Source organism: Medicago sativa, chromosome 3 (genome assembly GCF_051527215.1).
Source record: "Medicago sativa cultivar Bolivia chromosome 3, Bolivia_mono, whole genome shotgun sequence".
Taxonomy (NCBI): domain Eukaryota; kingdom Viridiplantae; phylum Streptophyta; class Magnoliopsida; order Fabales; family Fabaceae; genus Medicago; species Medicago sativa.
Genome location: NC_140751.1, coordinates 30,885,699 through 30,903,313, shown reverse-complemented (window position 1 = coordinate 30,903,313; position 17,615 = coordinate 30,885,699). Strand labels below are relative to the sequence as shown.

Below are 17,615 nucleotides of genomic sequence, written 5' to 3'. Positions count from 1 at the left end.
CATTTGACAAGGACTAAATCATCTAAAGGCAGGGTGCGTCTGTACATCCTAACAGTATGCAATATACATCCCAGATTTTCATAAATGCATTAAAAACCTGAAAAACATCTGATGCTAAACAACTACAAACACACTTTTAACAACTTCCAAAAAGCACTTGAAGCTACAAATATTCAGTAACACAGCTTACAAAGTCCTAATTCTAACTCTAGTATAATCCTAGTTCCCACATGCACATTAATTCAAATAAATGTTTTGTAGTTGATGCACACTCAGAATATCTCTAGAATAAATGCATAATAAGACACCAAAACAAAAATAATTTAACAAACTTGTATTTTTTATAAAAAAAACTCGGGACAGCATGGAAACAGAAAAATGCTAAATAGTTTGTGTCACATCCATAAACACAGTTGGTAAGACTAGTCTGACCAGTGTCCATAACCAAAGGGTTGAACAATAAGACAATACAAAAATATCTTTTGCTTAAATAGAAGGAACAAATAGGCAGTAATAGTTGAAGCTAGTTCTTTGGACCAATATCTTTCAGGGCATTAATCTGCTCCTCACCCATAGCAGACATCACGGACACAACAAGGTCCTTACCCTCAGCAAAACCTTCCTTGATCTGCAGTGACCGATAAAAAATCTCAATTAGAGGAGTGATACAAAGAATCAATGAACAAGTAAACAGAATAGAGCATCTCAAACTCAGACCTTATAGGAACAATACACCGATAAAAAGTCTCAGTTAAAGGAATAATACAATAAAACATCTCAGTTAGTGGAATAATACAAAGACTCAATGAACAGGTAACCACAATAGAGCATCTCAAACTCAGAACTTGGAGGAACAATACACCGATACAACGTCTCAGTTAGAGGAATAATACAATAAAACGTCTCAGTTAGAGGAATAATACAATAAAACATCTCAGTTAGTGGAATAATACAAAAAATCAATGAACAATTGACCAAAATAAAGCATCTCAAACTCAGAACTTAAGAGGAATAATAACCCGATAAAACATCTCAGATAAAGGAATAATGCAATAAAACATCTCAGTTTGAGGAATAATACAAAGAATCAATGAACAGATAAACAGAATAGAGCATCATGTAAAGATAAACTCAAACTCAGTTTGATAAATTTTTCATTGAACAATTGTAGAAACATAAATATTAAAAACATCTTACAACACTTACGAATTTTATAAACTACAAGTTCTCTTGTAAGTTAAAATTACGGCATAGGAAAAGGTTAAGAGTAGTGCTAGCAACACTCACTTTTCAACACTCTCTCCAACACTCACTTTCTAATTGTGGCTTAAATCATGGTGTCTCACACTTTGGAAATGAGTTCCACTTAGGTGGGTCATGCATTGGTTTTATCCAATAAGAGAATGAGTATTGAAGAGAGTGTTGAAAAGAGAGTGTCTCTAGCATTCCTCAAAGGTTAAAACTAACTTCTACATCTTAATGCCATAAGAAAAAGTTAAACTACAAGTTCTCTGATAGAAACTGATATCAAAATATAAACTAATAGTAATTGTACAATATAATCCCAAGAAATTCGAGAGTCTTGGTTCTCTCCCCTCCAAGAATTCGAGAGCTTGGTCTCTCCCTACCTATCCTTTATCCCAATCCCTGAATGCCTTTCTTTTCCTCTGCATCTTATTTATAATACTAAGTCCTATAGCTGTTACATAGAAGTCTAGTAGACAGCAATTACTGCAGACAAGTAACAGTTACTTATTTATAATATTATTAAATAAACCACTAGTATCTATAACTTCTGCCCTTAGGAGTCCTATTACTAACAATACTCCCCCCCTAAAGACTCACCTTGTCCTCAAGGTGAAGGATAACATAACTGTCCCAACTGATATCAAAATATAAACTAATAGTAATTGTACAATATAATCCCAAGAAATTCGAGAGTCTTGGTTCTCTCCCCTCCAAGAATTCGAGAGCTTGGTCTCTCCCTACCTATCCTTTATCCCAATCCCTGAATGCCTTTCTTTTCCTCTGCATCTTATTTATAATACTAAGTCCTATAGCTGTTACATAGAAGTCTAGTAGACAGCAATTACTGCAGACAAGTAACAGTTACTTATTTATAATATTATTAAATAAACCACTAGTATCTATAACTTCTGCCCTTAGGAGTCCTATTACTAACATTCTCTTGTAAGTTAAAATTAAGGCTTAAATATGATTTTCGTCCCTGTAATATAGGCGCGTTTTGATTTTCGTCCCTGTCAAAAAAAAAGTTTGAATTACGTCCCTGTAAAATTTTTTTTGTTTGAAAATGGTCCCTGGGCCCACTGTTCAGCTGAGTTGGCAAGGGTTTGGCCACGTGGCAGTTGCTGACTGTGCAACTTTTGCCACGTGGCGCTGACGTGGCGTGCCACATAATTAAAAAATAAAAATAAAATTCTGAAAATAATTTATTTAAATTTAAAAAAATCTGAAAATAAATTTAAAAATCATAAAAAATCTAAAAATAATAAAAAAAATTCCGAAAAATCCCAAAATAAATTTAAAAATCATAAAAAATTTTGAAAAAAATCTGAAAATTATAAAAAATTTCCGAAAAATCTGAAATAAAATTAAAAATCATAAAAAAATTTCGAAAAATAGATTTTTTAATTTGAAAATTATATATTAAATTTTTTTCGAAAAACATAATTTCAGAAAAATATAATATATATTCTGAAATTAATATATTATATTCAGTTTTTTCGAAAAATTTCAGAATATATATATTAATTACAGAAAAAAATCAGAAAATATATTTCATAATTTCAGAAAAAATTTATTTTAATATTTCAGAAAATAAAAATTTATGAAAAAATTTATTTTAATATTTCGGAAAAAAAATTATAAAAAATTTAAAAAAATTTCGAAAATTTATAATTTATTTTTTTCGGAATTTTTAATTTTTAAAAATTTTTAAAATTTTTTCGGAAAAAAATTAATTCTTAGCTACAACATTCTTCGAAAATTTTCACATTTTTTTAAATTTTTCGGAATTTTTTTTTCACATTCTTCGAAAATTAATTTTCGAAATTTTCAAAAATTTAAAAATCTGAAAAATCCCGAAAATTTTCAATTTTTTTTTAAAAATTATAAATTTTCGAAATTTTTTAAAATTTTTAAGTTTTCGAAATTAAAAATTATAAATTTTAAAATTTTTGAAAGACAGATACTACCCACACCCCAAATAATCCAAGTTACACCTCAAAGTTACTAATATACCCTTTATTCATGTTCACTGCACATTAATTATGTATACGTAAATTCAGTTTACATAGTGTATGTAAACTCAGTTTACGTAGTTTATGTAAATTCAGTTTGCATGAGTTAAGTAAACTGAGTTTACATACACTACGTAAACTGAGTTTGCATAAGTTAAGACTGAGTTTTAGTTCATGTAAACTGAGTTTACGTAGTTCATGTAAACTGAGTTTACATACACCAAGTAAACGTGTATGTTATTCCTTCTTTTAGAATATGTACGTAAACTAAATTCACGTGAGATATGTAAACTTAAATTACGTTACCCTTCTACGTAAAACTTAATCAAACAAATCGATGTCGATAGACAAACGTGAAATTAACAACAACTATAAACATCCATGGTAAAATTAACAACATCGAATAAATCATAGAGCAAACGATAAATAGAAACTCGAAGAAATTTATGAAATTCACTTGTATTAATCGAGTACATATCAATGGAAGAGATGTTGATTCAATTGACGATTTTAGTAGGTATTGATTGCATATCCATGGTGGTTTGTGGGTGAAAAAGGGGTGAGGGTTTAGAATGATAATAAAAAAAAAGGGTTTTTAGAAATTTAGATGAAGGGGGCAATTTTGGTATTATTGTAAAAAATTTCATAAATTTGGGTGTAACTATGATTATATAGGGTGAAACTAGAAAGAGTCTTTTTGAAATCTTTTTATGATTTTTAAATTTATTTTCAGATTTTTCGGAAATTTTTTATGATTTTTAAATTTATTTTCAGATTTTTTGGAAAAATTTTCAGATTTTTTCAGAAATTTTTTATGATTTTTAAATTTATTTTCAGATTTTTCGGAAATTTTTTATAATTTTCAGAATTTTTTCGGTGATTTTTTATGACTTTTAAAATTATTTTCATATTTTTTAATTTTAAAAACAATTTTCAGAATTTTTAAAATATTTTTTAAAATTTAATATTATGTGGCACGCCACGTCAGTGCCACGTGGCAAAAGTTGCACAGTCAGCAACTGCCACGTGGCGAATGCCATGCCACATCAGCGCTACAGTGGGCCCAGGGACCATTTTCAAACAAAAAAAATTTTACAGGGACGTAATTCAAACTTTTTTTTTTACAGGGACGAAAATCAAAACACGCCTATATTACAGGGACGAAATTCATATTTAAGCCTAAAATTAACTATGGCAAAAGAAAGGGTTAAACTTTCCTTCTACATCTTAATATTTTAAGACACTCCCTCTTTTAAGGCCGTATGATTTGAGAACATTCTGTTTTCATTTCTCATTTTCACTTTTTATCAGAAAACTATTACTTTGTTGTCACTTGCTTGATGTTTTCAAATATTTCCACTTATTTCTAGTTTTCAAGTATTTGTAACACAAACAATGCAATAAAAATGTTTCAACTGTTTTTTTTACAAAACTTCAATGAGAGGAATCAGTTCCCTCACACCAAACATGTTATTAACTTCATGAGTAATTGAAGAAACATAAACTAAAATCCATTTTAGGCTAAGAACTCCTATTAGCTAGAAGTTGAACCAATTTGAGCCAAAGAATAAAACAATTAAGGGAATCAATGATGATTCTGATATGGAAAACAAGATTCAGGTAAAACAGTAAAGATATATTTGTCAATTTAAGTGAAAATACAAATCTAAAACCAAAAAATGTTCTAAAGCTAAGCATACTTTTGCAGGATGTGAATCCATTAACAAAGCAGTGGATTCCTACAAACCTGAGTAAGCAGATTGTCATCGGTAGGAAGCTTCAAGTCATCTTTGGTGTTACCATTTTCAGTAAGCAGACTCACCTACAAAATAACAACATTCAATAACAACATTCAGTAACAATAGAATCCGATCATTGAATCAAACAAATTGCCAAAAATTGAAAGAAACAATATTTCAACTTACAAATCCATCTTCAGAAATATCGATCAATTGATAGTCGGTACGATTCACATGGGGAACCTAGGAGACAAAAAACACAGAAAAATGTCATAAAAATAAAACAAAAAGGAATAGAAAGAAACATCTTAAATAAACCAACATCAACGTACATCACAATTGTGGGAAGAGGGCACAATATCTTCGAGCTTTTTGGAAGTGAAAATATCGATTCCAACAAAGTGACACTTGGCATGACCATGCTTACCGGTCTTTGAGGTTGAAACCTCAACAACCTGCCATACAAGAATCCATCCAAACACATCAATCACAGAATCAAATAAACCATCAAAGTTCAAAACAAGCACAACAACAAAATCGAGTAAACCATCGAAGATGAAAACAAGCACAAAAACAACGATCAATCCAAAATAACTACGAAAATCCATTCCAACACAACCAAAGTTACCCTCCAAAGGTTATAAATAATAGAATGCAACCACAGTACAAATTGTGACATTAGGATTTTTGGTGTCTTAAAACCTAAAACCTAGCCATACAACAGCACAATACAACATGAACACTCACAAGTACAACCCTAAAACTAAATTAAAAAAAAAAAAAAAAAACTAAACAACCACAAGTCCAAAATTACTACTCCAAGACCACACAAATCCTTTCAAACACTACCAAAGCTACAATGATTATAAATAAAACTCACAATCACTATACAAACCACAAAATTAGGGTTTTTGATGTCTCAAGTCTCAACAACATCAATTAATCGCGGTTGTATCAGCCGCATTCGACTTAGACTCTTTCTCCACAATATCAAACAGACACAACACACTATAACTTCAAACCTTTAACAAACACTAAAACAATACAAGATGAACAGTCCTAGACACAACCCTAAGACAGAACAAAACAACATAAGGAACACTCTAAAAGGGTTATAATAATTTTCCGCCAGCCATCACACACTCTGCGAAATTAGGATTTTCTACTCTTCCTACCACATTTTAAAACCTTCTCAAACAACTATATAATAAAACATGAAAAATTCACAAATAGAATTTGTAAACAAAACAAAACAACAAGGACCACTCTAAATGGGTTCTACTAATTTTCTGCCATCACGTGCCCCTACAATATCAAGGGATCGCAAATTGACCTCAATTTAAAACCTTGTCAAACAACAATACAATAAAACATGAAGAAAAAAAATAACAGATACAACCATAAAACAGAACAAAACAACACATGAAACATAAAATTTCGATTTTCAATCAAAAATACAATTTTTGAATTCAGTTAACTAAACTAACGAAAATCGAAATTTGGTTAAGTGAAACAATAGATCTATAAAGCTAAACCATCAAACACAAATAAAATCATGGAGAAAACAAAAAACTATAAAAACCCTATAAATAACAATCAAACCCTAATAAAAAAAACAAAATAAAGGATCATAATTAAATCAAACTAATCAAGCTTCAGAGAATGAAATTGAATAAAACCTTGCAGGGACGATTTTTGATAACGATGTAACCATTTTTGCGGATAGTACCGGCTTGTTGAGGATAAGTCTTGGAAGCTCCGGCATCGGCTTTTGACTCAAAGTGGTGTTCCTCGTCCGACATGATTCAACTCGACTCCGATTTGTCTCGAAACCTGATGTGATGCGAGAGACTGGTGAGTGTGTTTTGAAGGCGGAGAATTCCAAGAGAGGGGGAATTTATATATTTACGAAGTATTAAATCACTTATCATTTTTTTCGAGGTATATTGGTTTTTCCTGAAATAACGCATACTGTATATTGTTTTTTTTTTTTTTTTTTTTATTTTAAAAATTGATTTAAATTGATATTTTAATTTTTTTATTTAAAAAGAATATAGTTAAAGACATGTGCATTCATATGGCATGACTAGCATAACATTGTGGTAATTATATTTTTAGTATTGTATTTTATTAACAAACAAAAATAGATTATATTACTATTGACAAAACATTCTCCTTAGCACAGGATCTACCGAAGAGACTATCAAAAAATACAAGCAGTCAGTCAAAAATAAAAGACAACTGTCTAATGCCCAAACACATAAGGGGACTCAACCACCACAGATGAGTGCCAAAAACAAAAGTAGCATTTTTAGCTTTCAGCCACCAGAAGGAGTATGACTTTACTTTGTCTAATAACTGATAGCTAGAACTTTCCTGATTCTTAATAACCTACTATTGTGTTCATTCTACAATGCTCACACACAAAGAAGCCATATAAGTTGAAGGAAAGAACGCCGCACTTTCAGACCACCTGTGTAATAAGTAAATTTGGTGAAATGATCAGAAATAACCTGAGTGTCCACCACATCAAAACCAATCTATGCTCGCACCAACGGCCAAAGGGACGCAAAAGATGTGCACATTAGAAACAAATGTCAAGCGTCTTCAACATGACCACACCCAGCTACACACAACCGCGCCTCAGTAGAAATGACACCACGAGTTGCCAAATTTATTGGTACTTTATCACGGAGCAACCTCCACGAAAAAAATAGACACCTTCAAAGGGACCTGGTTATGCCAAATTAAATCCATGCTTGCTTGAACCTGAGCATGCTCTTGGGATGTCAGCATGTCATAAACACCATGAACGGAGTAAACCCCTATCGGGTCCAAATGCCACTGCCACATATCAGAAGTAGTGTCCTGCAATGAAACATCATGTAGTAATGCATTACACTTTGCTAGAAACTCCTCCTCCCACACCCACAAACTACGGCGCAACCTTCACGCCTCCCTTCATCCTCCCAACCTAACAAAAACATACTCCTAACCGTGATCGCTTTGTTGTCGGCCAGATCGTAAAGACAAGGAAAGTGGTCACGGAAAGGAATACCACCACACCAACAATCTCACCAGAAAGTAGTAGCCGCCCCATCTCCCGCCCTCCGCGACACACACTCCGCAAACCACCCAGCACCACTACCTCCTATCCCGTCTCGGATTCTCACTATATCCCGGCACCACGAAGAACAACTCCAGCCCCCATCCTCCAACCTCCCATCCTCCGCACCATACCTAGCCACCAACACCCTACGCCAGAAAACCATTACTATCCACTAACAAACGCCAACACCATTTCCCCAACAAAGCATTGTTAAACTCTCTCAACTTCCTAACCCCCAACCCATCATACTCCTTCCTCAAACAAACAGAATTCCAACCTATCCAAGTAATTTTAGTATTGTAAAATGTATAAAAATAGTAAATGAAAAATTAACAATAATAATATAAGGTTTCTATTACGAAAAAAATTCAAAAGTCCATTAAATATTTATATTGCGCGTCTATTGCAGATTTTATTTGTTTGTATCTGATATTCTTTCGGATTTCTTGACAAAGTCCCACGTGTCTTCATCCTCTTGATCTTGACTCTTCATACAACCATTTGAATTCTTGTAGGTTGAAACTGAATGGTTTTGCACCCTCCATTATGTTAAGTGTTCCAAAATCTGTCAAATCAGCATCCATCTGGAACACATTCAAATGCCAATCCCTAGTTGATATATTATTTCTTGTCGAATCAAGTCCTTCGAAAATACATTCTAACAAATTGCCCCCAAAAATGTCATTTTTTGATTGAATTGTGAATGAAAGAGAAAAATGACATTTTTGAAATCTTTTCCAAATTTCTAAGGTGAAGTACTGACGTCATCATCATCGTGACTATTTTCCAAATTGTTTCTTCAACTCACATCTACAGAAAAATCAAATTATGGCGCCACTTTCTCAGAAAATTAATGGCCATGATGCCCCCTTTGAACTTCCAAATGTCACTTTAATGCTTTCAACATGCAACTGCCAACTTCAACCATAGCCACGTGGATTATTCCCACAAGGTGAAAACTCAAAGGTTTTCTTTCTCCATCTTCTTAGAAAGTTATTGAAACCTTTTTCTTCCTTTTTTTCTTATTTTTCCCACTCTTGCAACCTCTGTAAATCTATTTCTCCAGAAAACTTCACAAACACTTCATCTTTTCTGCACAAACAGAAATCTGAAAAACCTTTTAAAGCTTCAAAACTTCCTTCAATTCTTCATCAACAATGGCTTTATCATCATCGAAAGTTATTCCCGGTCCATTAGTCACAAGATTGGATGTTCCCCTTCAGAAGGCAAATCAAAGTTTTCCACCTGAACCTTCAATGAAGGTAGAACAAGCAAAGATCTAGAATACCCATGTAGTCATTCCTTTCTCCATCTCCAAAAACATGCATGCGTTATTAGCCCCTTTTTTAGACTATTCTATGAACTACCAGAAGGTAAACGACCTTTTCCCTAGATATCCTAAGTGCAAACCTAGAGTTTTCACATAAGGGCCTTATGAAATGGGTTTCATGAGTGCTCCTACCATAGTCTTTCGATCTTCTCCTTACAATAGGCATGGAATTTATGTTAATTGGCTAAACAAAGTTGAACTTAAAAGGGCCTACATCTGAAAAACCTTAGGCATCTTCGACTTAATCCAACTATCTAGAACTGGCCCTAAGTACCACCATGGCTTGCTCATTGCAGAACTCCACTTTTGGGAAGGTTCAACAAATACCCTTCAACTAAAATGTGGCATGCTCACCCCCATTCTATTTGATGAGGCTGCCATTACTGGGCGTCGACCAATAGGAGAAACCTTTAACCCTAGCATAGTAAGTGAAACAAACCACTTCGACTTTAAACGGGATATCTATGTAGCCTACATTTATGACCATCACAAAACTGACAGTGAGGATGTCTCCGACACATAGCACACACCTTAAACCTTTGGTTATCCCATTATGTTTTTTATTCTAGCTCATTGCAAGTAGCCAAAAAGTTTGTGGTAATGGCAATTCAGCTGCATGAGGGCCATAACTTTTGTTTAAGTCAACTAATCATATGATCACTTTATGAATCCTTAGGCCATATGAGTTATGCCATGCAAAAGTTAGAACCTTGAAAAAAAAAACCTCTTAATTTATGGACCCATATGGCTCTTCCAACTTTGGCTAACTGCCAGCCTACGCTGCATCTCTTCGTATCAAATGATTATGCTGAAGGAGTAATCTGTCGAAGGATAGAAGGCACCACGCTAGCTTTACTTACCCCAAGAGAAATAAGTCATTCGACCAAGGACCTTTTCTCATAATATTTAAACATATTCTTACATTGTGATACCTTCATCCCTTCCATGGCACTAGGGTTAGGAATAGGCTAGGCAGGCCTACAGGGGCCTACGGCCTGGCCTGTTTAAGCCTGGTCTGGCCTGACCTGTTTAGTTTGTAGGCCTAGGCTTAGGCTTTTTAAAAAGCCTGTTTAGTTAAATAGGTCAGGCCTAGGCATTCAAAAAAGCATGTTAAGCCTAATAGGCCAGCCTAATAATATACGAATTTGAGGATGCATAGTCCAGTTGAGTACTAGTATTCTGTCCTCATCCACTGAAGAACAATCTGACAAATAAATTATATCCATTGTTTAGATTTTCCCTATGTGATCACGAAACTCTCTATCTATTTGATGACTCTGTTAGACAATTAGAAAGGCTTATTTGCAACAAATTACCACTGTTTAATGACCCTGTTAGATAATGAGAACAAATTCCTCTTAGTTTGTAAATTCCAGTAGAATAAATTGCTTCCTCTTAGTCTATTTAACAGTTGTTTACTTGTAGTTGCATTTCAAATTTGTCTTAGATTAAATTAATGTTTGTAAATTAATAATTAGCTAATCTTTCTAACTAACTAATGCTTGTTTTTACTTTGTACAACAAATTTCTTCTCAAGCAAATGAAGAACCAACTCAAGCGGGAGCAAACACAACTCAAGCAGAAGCAAATGCAACCCAAGGAAAAGAAACTCAAGTTGAACCAATTATTGGGAGAAAGAGGAAAAAGACAAGTGCAATTTGAAAAGATTTCGATGAAAAGGAAATTACTAAAGGTGTGTTTAAAGCTGTTTGTAAACACTACAAAGCACAATATACTACTGGGACAACAGGAGCCATCACAAGTCAAATGAAACGAAATATTATAGTTTGCACAAACAAGAAATTTCAAGATGCTACTGAAAAGAGAAAAGTTGTTATTCCATTTAAGCTTGTGAGTTCAGGTAACCCTTTTCTTACTTCTGGTGTTAGATACTCTAATGAAAGTATTAGGGAAATAATTGCAACTGTTGTCAAGGTTCACGAATATCCTTTTAATGTTGTTGAGGATGAAGTTTGGATGTGGGCATTTGAATATGAAAATCCTGATTTTCGCAAGGTTACTCATAAAACAACAAGTGATTGTTTGAAACTATTCGAGAATAAGAAGAAAATCTTAAAGAAACATTTGGAAAGTGTGAGAAAGATTAGTTTAACAACAGATATGTGGAAATCTAGCCATCAAGTAGTTGAATATATGGTTATCACAGGACATTTCATTGATGCGGGATGGAATCATCAAAAAAGAGTTTTGAGTTTTGTGAAAGTGCATGCACCAAGACGTGGTATTGATGTGGCTGATGCTATTTATAAATGTTTGAAAACTTTGGGGATTGAAAATAAAATATTTACAGTATCTATTGATAATGATGCTTACAATTATTTGTGCTTGAAATATCTTAGGGACGATATATCGCTGAGTAGAAAGTTAATCCTTGATGGCGCTTTGTTTTATGTTAGGTGTTGTGCGCACATTTTGAATTTGTTAGTGCAGGACGGCCTTAGTAAAATTAAGGATATCAATTTTAATATTCATGAGAGTTTCAAATATGTTAACCATAATGATGCAAGACAAAAGAACTTTTGTGATGTGGTTGAGCAAAAAGGTTTGAAAGAAAGGAAACTCGTAATCGATTGTCCTACAAGATGGAATTCAACCTTCAATATGTTGTCAACTGGTTTGAAATTTAAAATTGCATTTTCAGCCTACATAGAAAGAGAGCATCACTATAATCATGCCCCTTCATTTGAAGAATGGAACAAAGTTGAGAAAGTGTGTGAATTGCTAGAAGCGTTTAATTCTGCTACTCATGTGATCTCAGGTAGTTTCTCAACTATTTAATTGTTGTATTTTTTTACTCTTAGAAATGTTTAATATAACTACTATTTTGAATGTAGGTAGTGAGTATCCGACTGCAAATTTGTATTTGCCTGAGGTTTGGAGGGTGAAGCAGGTACTTGATATGGCAGATGAAGACAAAGATCTATTTATGAGATAAATGGCAAAACCAATGAAAATGAAGTTTGACAAATACTGGGGGGAGTGTAATTTGTTGATGGCTATAGCTAGTGTTTTGGATCCTAGGTGCAAATTTCACAGTGTTTGTATATGCTTTCCCAAGATATATAAATCCAAGGAAGTTTTTGATGAGAATATAAAGAAGGTTAGGCGTTCGTTGGAATTATTATATGATGAGTATGTAGCCTTATGTTTGGAAGAGTCTTATTCGTCGCCTGCTGTTAATTTGGATTGTGATATTCCATCATCCTCTCAAACAAATGTTAAAAATGCCACTGGAATTGATGAAATGTTAAAATTGCAAGATTATCTTGATGAAGGTGTTTATGTTCCTAACTCTAAATCCTTTGGTGCTTTGGACTGGTGGAGGAACAACAGCATGAAGTATACGATGTTGTCTAAGATGGTTGCTGATATACTAGCTATTTCAATCTCAATTGTTGCATTCGAGTCCACATTCAGTGCTGGAGGTAGAGTTATTGATGAATTTCTCTCTAGATTAAATGAAGAATCTGTTGAAGCTCTCATTTGTGTTGGTGATTGGTTCTGTCATAAGTATGGTGTGAAGGACAAATCAAAGGTTATTCCTTGTCATGATTTTTTACTAATATTTATTCATATATTCATATGGTATTTTTTAGTACAATGACTAATGTATTTATTTCTTTTGGTTCTCAAGGTTGATAAAGATGAGATACAAATCAACTTGAAGATTTGATATCATTTTGGTTGTTTGGGCTGGTTTGTGTACATGGAGCTGACTATGAGTGATTTGCTGACTTGTGTGATATGTTGAATTATGCTGACTTTTGCTACACCTTGAAGATTTGATATCATATTGGTTTTTTGGGTGGTCAGTGTACATGGAGCTGACTATGAGTGATATGTTCACATGTTGACTTTTGCTACACTTTTGAGTTTTGACTAAGACCAAATATGACTATGACTAATGAGTGTCACTGTATCACTCATTTCTTTTTTTGTTTTCTCATATCAAGCACTTTATGAAATATTTTCTATTTTTTGGTGAATTGTACTCAAATCGTTTATAAACATTGATGAGTACTAATGAAAGATTATTATTATTAGCTCTAAATTTGTTGTTGTGTTGTTATAGGCTTTTAAACTGCCTTTTATGTTGTTAAAATTTACCTATAGTAAAATAGGCTTTTAAGTAGGCTTTAAGGTCTGTTTAGTCTATTTAGTAGCTAAAATGAACTATTTGATGACTTTAATGTAAAATAGGCCTGAAAGTATGCTTTCAGGCCAGACATGCTTTTTAATAGGTCAGGCCAAGAAAAACGGCCTATGATAGGCCATAGGCCAGGCTTAGACTTGTATAATTTTTCGTAGGCCAGGCTCAGGCCTTTCAAAGCCTGGCTTGACCTGGCCTGACCTATTCTCATCCCTGCATGGACCCATTTTTTAAGTGAAGCTGGCGAAAATGGTTCCAAAGAGAATTTCCAGCCACAAACCCTATCACCTTGATTTCTCATTTATTTAATTTAATAAAATTAAATACGCTTTCTAATATTTATTATGGTGATGGGGCGCTTTACTTGAAGTAATAGGCCATTGTTGAGAAATTGTGGAGTTTTAGTAGAATTATTAGAACTAGACTCTAACCCGTACGATGTACGGGTTTTGTAGAGTTTCTTATATAAGCATCAAAGTGTCTATATTATTAATTTTAGAGTTACATTCAAAGTAATAGAAACAATGAAACTAAGTGATGTTTGAGAGTGATCGACATGCAAAATCTCAAAAAAGAAAATTATAACATTAGTTTGCATCAACAAAAATGAACATGGAATAAAAGTCATAAATTAAATTATGTGAAATTAATCAAACATGAAAATAAACACAATAAAAATGATTGTTAGTGGCTTAAAAAAAAGGCCTTTAAGATTACATATCCATTTTAGAAGCAACTATATTTTAATAAAAATGTTAGTGGTCTAGTGGTAAAAGCTCTAAGGTGTTGTTATGGGTAGTTGGTTCAATTCCTTGCAAAACAATTTTTTAAAAAAATATATTTAGACCCGTCAAAAAGGGCGGGATTAGGGTTAATTAAGGTTGATTGGAGAATATCTTTTTTGAGGGGAAAAAAAGATATTCTCCAATCAACCTTTATATATATATATATTAAGATATTCGTTCCTTTTAAAAAAATATATTTAGACCCGCCAAAAAGGGCGGGATTAGGGTTAATTAAGGTTGATTGGAGAATATCTTTTTTGAGGGGAAAAAAAGATATTCTCCAATCAACCTTTATATATATATATATATATATATATATATATATATATATATATATATATTAAGATATTCGTTCCTTTATAAAAATGAAAAAGATTCGTTAGGATTTTTATAGAATTTTTCAAGCATGTGATAGTTTTTTTTTTGTTTTTTTTAAGGAATGTGATAGTTTTTTGTTTCTTTTGTTTTTAGGGAGGTATGTGATAGTTTTATTTTCACGGGATATACCACGTAATAATTTGATTTATTTTTAATTTAGAAAAAATATTGATTTACATTATGTCAACGTGTGGAAAGACGGGCATTCACATAGCCGTCTTTTCGTTTTTTTATTACGCTAACACATATAGATTATGAACGATATTTTATATAAAAAAGTTTATATAGATTAAAATTATAAGCATAAATATTTATGAATTTCAAATGTAACAAACAAAATTGTTTAAGGTATAGTTTGAATAACAAAAGTCAGCCTAAAATCCTCTATTGTTTATAAATATAGTACAAATATATCATTAATAATTGTAACAAAAAAAATATCATTAATAAGTGTGCAACAACTTGTCAAAAAAAAAAGTCTACAGAAATAATAGATATATACAAACGATGACACAACAGGATATGAATAAAAAGCTTATCAGCGAGGAGAAATATAAGGGATTACTGCATTTTAGAAGGAATTTGTTAGTTTAAATTGGTGCGCTGTATTTTAGATGGAATTTGTTAGGTTAAATTGTTGCTAATCTAATGCAGAATTTTAGAGGGAAATTATTAGGTTAAGTTGCTGCAGACCTAATAAAATTAATAAATAAGGATAAAAAAAGCATGAAATTGGTGGGCATGAAATTGGTGCGATGCATATTTTTAGATGAAATTTGTTATGTTAAATAATTGCAAACCTAAAAGTGTAAAAAATATTTTATTCAAAAAAAAAGGAGGATAGGAATGAAATTTGTTAGGTTAAAAAATAAGGATTCAGCTGGCCAAAATTATAGCAAACTTGATAAAAAAATTCGGCTGGCATTAAGTAAGATGATCAATGGCTAAAATTGAACGGCGCCTAAATGTGCAAGATCCAATGGCTCAGAAAAATGGAGGGAAAAATGGGGGGAAAATATTAGGGCAACAATAGCTTGAGGGGTTAAGCATTAGTAAGTTAGGGTAGAAAATATTTGTTTCATAAAAAAAAAAGGCAAGAGGATAAGAATAAAATTGGTGCGATGCATTTTTTTTAGATGGAATTTGTTATGTTAAATAATTGCAAACCTAAAAGTGTAGAAAATATTTGATTCAAAAAAAAAAAGGAGGAGGACATAAATGAAATTTGTTAGGTTAAAAAATAAGGATTCGGCTGGCCAAAATTATAGCAAACTTGATAACAAAATTCGGCTGGCATTAAGTAAGATGATCAATGGCTAAAATTGAATGGCGCCTAAATGTGCAAGATCCAATGGCTTAGAAAAGTGGAGGGAAAAATGGGGGGAAAATATTAGGGCAACAATAGCTTGAAGGGTTAAGCTTTAGTGATTAAGATGAATGAAATTTGTTAGGTTAAAAAATAAGGATTCAGCTGGCCAAAATTATAGCAAACTTGATAACAAAATTCGGCTGGCATTAAGTAAGATGATCAATGGCTAAAATTGAATGGCGCCTAAATGTGCAAGATCCAATGGCTCAGAAAAGTGGAGGAAAAAATGGGGGGAAAATATTAGGGCAACAATAGCTTGAGGGGTTAAGCTTTAATAATTAAGATTTGTTAGGTTAAATAATTGCAAACCTAATAAAGCAAGTGAGCGGAAAAAAATTAGGTTAAGTTGCTGCAGAAGTAACAAAACTAATAAATAAGGATGTCAAAAACAAAAGGCATGAAATTAAAAAAATAAAAAAAAAGTGTAAAATTCTTGACCAAAAAAAAAGTATAAAATAGAAGTATCATACATGATCATTGATATGGTAGAAAATATTTTCTTCAAAAAAAAAAGGCAAGAGGATAGGAATGAAATTGGTGTGCAGTGCACTTTTTTAGATGTAATTTGTTAGGTTTAATAATTGCAAACCTAATAAAGCAAATGAGCGGGAAAAAATTAGGTTAAGTTGCTGCAGACGCAACAAAATTAATAAATAAGGATGTCAAAAACAAAAGGCATGAAATTAAAAAAAATCCAAAAAAAAAAGTTTAAAATTCTTGAACAAAAAAAAAGTATAAAATAGAAGGATCATACGTGATCATTGATATGGTAGAAAATATTTTCTTCAAAAAAAAGGCAAGAGGATAGGAATGAAATTGGTGTGCAATGCATTTTTTTTAGATGGAATTTGTTAGGTTAAATAATTGCAAACCTAATAAAGCAAATGAGCGGGAAAAAATTAGGTTAAGATGTTGTAGACGTAACAAAATTAATAAATAAAAAAAAGGCAAGGGGATAGGAATGAAATTTGTGTGCGATGCATTTTTTTAGATGGAATTTGTTAGGTTAAATAATTACAAACCTAATAAAGCAAATGAGCGGGAAAAAATTAGGTTAAGTTGCTTCAGACATAACAAAATTAATAAATAAGGATAAGATAAGCTGAAGTAGAGATAAATATGAAATAGTTTTTTTTGAAGGAAAATATGAAATAGTTGTTTCGGAAAACAGAAGAGATAAATATGAAATAGTTGTTTCGGAAAAATAGGGCTATAGATAAATATGAAATAGTTGTTTCGGAAAATAGAAGAGATAAATATGAAATAGTTGTTTCGGAAAATAGAAGAGATAAATATGAAATAATTGTTTCGGAAAATAGAAGAGATAAATATGAAATAGTTGTTTCGGAAAATTAGGGCTATAGATAAATATGAAATAGTTGTTGGGCCAATTTGTTTCGGAAGTAGAGATAAATATGAAATAGTTGTTTCGGAAAATAGAAGAGATAAATATGAAATATGATCAATGGCTAAA

The 17,615-nt window shown here is 32.3% G+C and overlaps 1 protein-coding gene and 1 pseudogene across 1 annotated transcript; one reads left to right on the top strand and one right to left on the bottom strand.

Annotated features, from left to right (window-relative positions):
• Positions 1 to 322: 322 nt before the first annotated feature.
• Positions 323 to 6,872, bottom strand: LOC146937093 (eukaryotic translation initiation factor 5A-4). The gene is made up of 5 exons (XM_085751555.1): positions 6,679 to 6,872; positions 5,332 to 5,454; positions 5,186 to 5,242; positions 5,008 to 5,082; positions 323 to 628 (listed from the first exon to the last, which is right to left on the bottom strand). The coding sequence occupies exons 1-5, from the start codon at positions 6,799 to 6,801 to the stop codon at positions 524 to 526; spliced, it is 483 nt and encodes a 160-aa protein (XP_085607681.1). The 5' UTR covers positions 6,802 to 6,872; the 3' UTR covers positions 323 to 523.
• Positions 6,873 to 9,265: 2,393 nt separating this feature from the next.
• On the top strand, positions 9,266 to 13,132 carry LOC146937092 (zinc finger BED domain-containing protein RICESLEEPER 2-like; annotated as a pseudogene).
• Positions 13,133 to 17,615: the final 4,483 nt, after the last annotated feature.